The 2,650-nt window shown below is 59.2% G+C and overlaps 1 protein-coding gene across 1 annotated transcript in view; it reads right to left on the bottom strand.

The window, feature by feature from the left end:
* TMC6 (transmembrane channel like 6) overlaps positions 1-2,650 on the bottom strand; it is an 18,144-nt gene that overhangs the window by 4,166 nt on the left and 11,328 nt on the right. The window contains exons 13-17 of the mRNA XM_023511202.1: positions 2,467-2,562; positions 2,106-2,181; positions 1,274-1,407; positions 959-1,135; positions 786-864 (exon numbers count right to left, since the gene is read on the bottom strand). Of these exons, the coding sequence (XP_023366970.1) occupies positions 786-864; positions 959-1,135; positions 1,274-1,407; positions 2,106-2,181; positions 2,467-2,562 (562 nt within the window). The remainder of the gene's footprint in view (positions 1-785; positions 865-958; positions 1,136-1,273; positions 1,408-2,105; positions 2,182-2,466; positions 2,563-2,650) is intronic.

The following is a 2,650-nucleotide window of genomic DNA, read 5'->3' as shown; positions in this document are numbered from 1 at the left end:
CATCACAGCTCACAGCAACCTCCAACTCTTGGGCATAAGCAATTCTCTTGCTTCAGCCTCCCTAGTAGCTGGGACTGCAGGCCCCCCTCAACAATATCCAGCTATTTTTTTATTGCAGTTGTTGTTTAGCTGGCCCAGGCCAGGTTCAAAAGGGCCGACCTCAGTGTATGTGGCTGGCACCCTACCCACTAAGCTACAGGCACTGCCTGCCTTATTTTCTTAATAAAAACATTTTGCCAGGTGTAGGAAGTGACATGTGTAGGCCCAGCTACTTGGAAGGCTGAGATAGGAGGATCTTGAGTTTGAGCCCAGCCTAGACAACATAGCAAGATCCTATCTCCCAAAAACCCTAAAAAGTAAAACAAGAAAAACAAAAATTAAAAATGTTTTAACCTGACCTTGACTTTGAACCTCCTCCCACCTGCTTATAAAATGAAAGCAGTGAACAGGGTCCGTGTGCCAGCATGAGTCCCCAGGAAACCCAAAGTCATTTCTAGCACCTCAGAAATCCTCACAGACACTGTGTCCAGCCCTGCAGGACCACTCCTTGGGGCTGGAATCCCATCCCCATGGCCCTGTGGATCAGGAGCCGAGCCTGGGCTGCTTTATGCCTGCCCTTCACTTGATCCCAAGCACATATACATGTCCGCATCACTCGCAAACAAACCCTTTCAACAGCCAAAGCCCACAGAAAGGATGTGGAGGGCTGGGGATGAGCCAGCAGGAGAGTGGATGAGGTGTCCCCCAGGTGTGTCCCAGGGTGGGGCAGGGTAAGAGGCACTCACGTGGCTGATCTGCTCCTTGAGCAGGCCGATGACCTTCTGCTGGCCCCTCACCACCTGGATGTTGAAGTAGATCACGGCCCTGTGGGACATAGACGTCAGGCGAGGTACTGGGCAGAAGCCAGAGCAGCAGGAACCCCACTGGGCAGGCCCGGCCCAGCTGTCCCTGAACTCACAGCAGCAGGGCGGACAGCAGGAAGATGAAGAAGGTGTTCTCCAGCAGGTGCCTGTGCACCCAGGGCAGCCAGGACAGCCCGGGGCCTGCCTCCTCCAGGCGGTGCACCCACATCAGGCCTGCCTCGTACATGCTGTCCAGGCTCCGGAAGGGGCCGCACAGGCTCGAGGGCTTCACCCTGGGGACAAGGGTGAGCGGGACCCCTCAGCCTGGATGGTGGCCCCCAGCTCCTCCCACCTCTCCCTGTCACCCCAAATCCCAGCCCCACACTCCAGGTGCCACCACCCAGCCTAGGATGACGAGGCCCAGGACTCACTGCCAAACTGCATAGCAGAGGAAGACGGCGGCACCCAGGAAGGAAGGGAAGCAGAGCAGAGAGAGGAAGACGGTGCTCATGTGGGAGGCCAGCCAGGGCCTGCGTGGTGCCTGGCAGTTGGCCAGCAGGCTAGTCTGCAGGACAAAGGCTACGCTCTGCCACCTCCTCGGCACCCGACCCCTCCCCAGGTCTAGTGGAGGCCTCCAAGAGCAAAGGAGAGGAGAGGCGGGGCCCAGGGCTGTGCTTCTAGGCAGGGGGCTGAGCTGGGACCTCCTCAGCCCCCAGCCCCCTAAAGGGTCAGAGGGCAGAATGAGGCGCACGTGGGGAATGACTTATCTGAGGCCACTGCATGGGAAAGGGTTGACCCTGACAGCCACCTACACTGATGGAGGTCACTACCATGCCAGGCTCTGCATCTGGCCCTTGCTAAACGTGCTCTCATCCCCACAGTACAGTGAGGACAGGCAGGACTAGAAGGGAGAAGAGCTGCCCAGAGCCAGGACGGGAGCCTAAGTCACCAGTTCTTAGCTCCTAAGCAGACGCTAGCAGAGGACAGAGGGCCAGTTTCACTTCCCAGGGTCCAGGAGGGCCTGAGGGTCCGTATCTCCCAGCACCCTGGCCCTAACCCCCAGCCCAGTGCATGCAGGCCCATGCTGATGACCTTGTGGTGCTTCATGGCCTGCCAAAGACAGGGGAGGGCTCAGCCAGTTCCCTCAGGTGAAGGACAGACCCAAGGGTGGCCCTGGGCTGCCTCCAACGACCCAGGTCTGCCCAGCTGAGCTGTGCCCAGCAGCCACCCCTCCAGGGTCACCCAAGCCCACAGTAGCGTCACCTTCTTTACGTAGAAAAGAAGCAATAGCTTGACCATCTGCACAGCCGGGAGGAGGGGCGAGAAGAGGACACCCAGCCTGGGGAGGGAGGGAGGTGGCTGTGGTCCAGAGACTGGGGCACATGGGTCCCATGGCTGGAGCAGTCCCTGGGCCTAGCTCAGGGCTGGAACAGGTTGTGTCTGTGCCCTTCCCTCCCTGAGACCACATGGGGGAGGACAAGCAGGAGTGGCCATGTCTCAGGGCCCCAGGAGGCAAGGGTTCAAGGCCAACACCACTGTAGGGTCCCTGGGGCAAAAGAGCTCCGCCAAAGGGCTCAGCCCCTCTTCCAGGGCCAGGCAGCAAGAGGCAAGTGGGGGTCCTCACCAGGTCAGAGTCTGCCCGTAAATCAGCTCCAGGACGTTCCGGGCAATATCAAATTCAGGCTTCCGCTTCCTCCTCATCTTCTTCTCAGAGATAACCCTGGGGCAGAGGTGAGAGCCCTGAGGTTCGGATGGGAGGGCACCCTCACACCTCAAGTCAGGAAGAGACAACACCCTGGGGCCACCCC

Source organism: Otolemur garnettii, unplaced genomic scaffold (genome assembly GCF_000181295.1).
Source record: "Otolemur garnettii isolate 467f Iridium unplaced genomic scaffold, OtoGar3 scaffold00018, whole genome shotgun sequence".
Lineage (NCBI taxonomy): Eukaryota > Metazoa > Chordata > Mammalia > Primates > Galagidae > Otolemur > Otolemur garnettii.
Note: the sequence above shows the minus strand (reverse complement) of the source record. Positions and strands in the feature narration are given on the sequence as shown.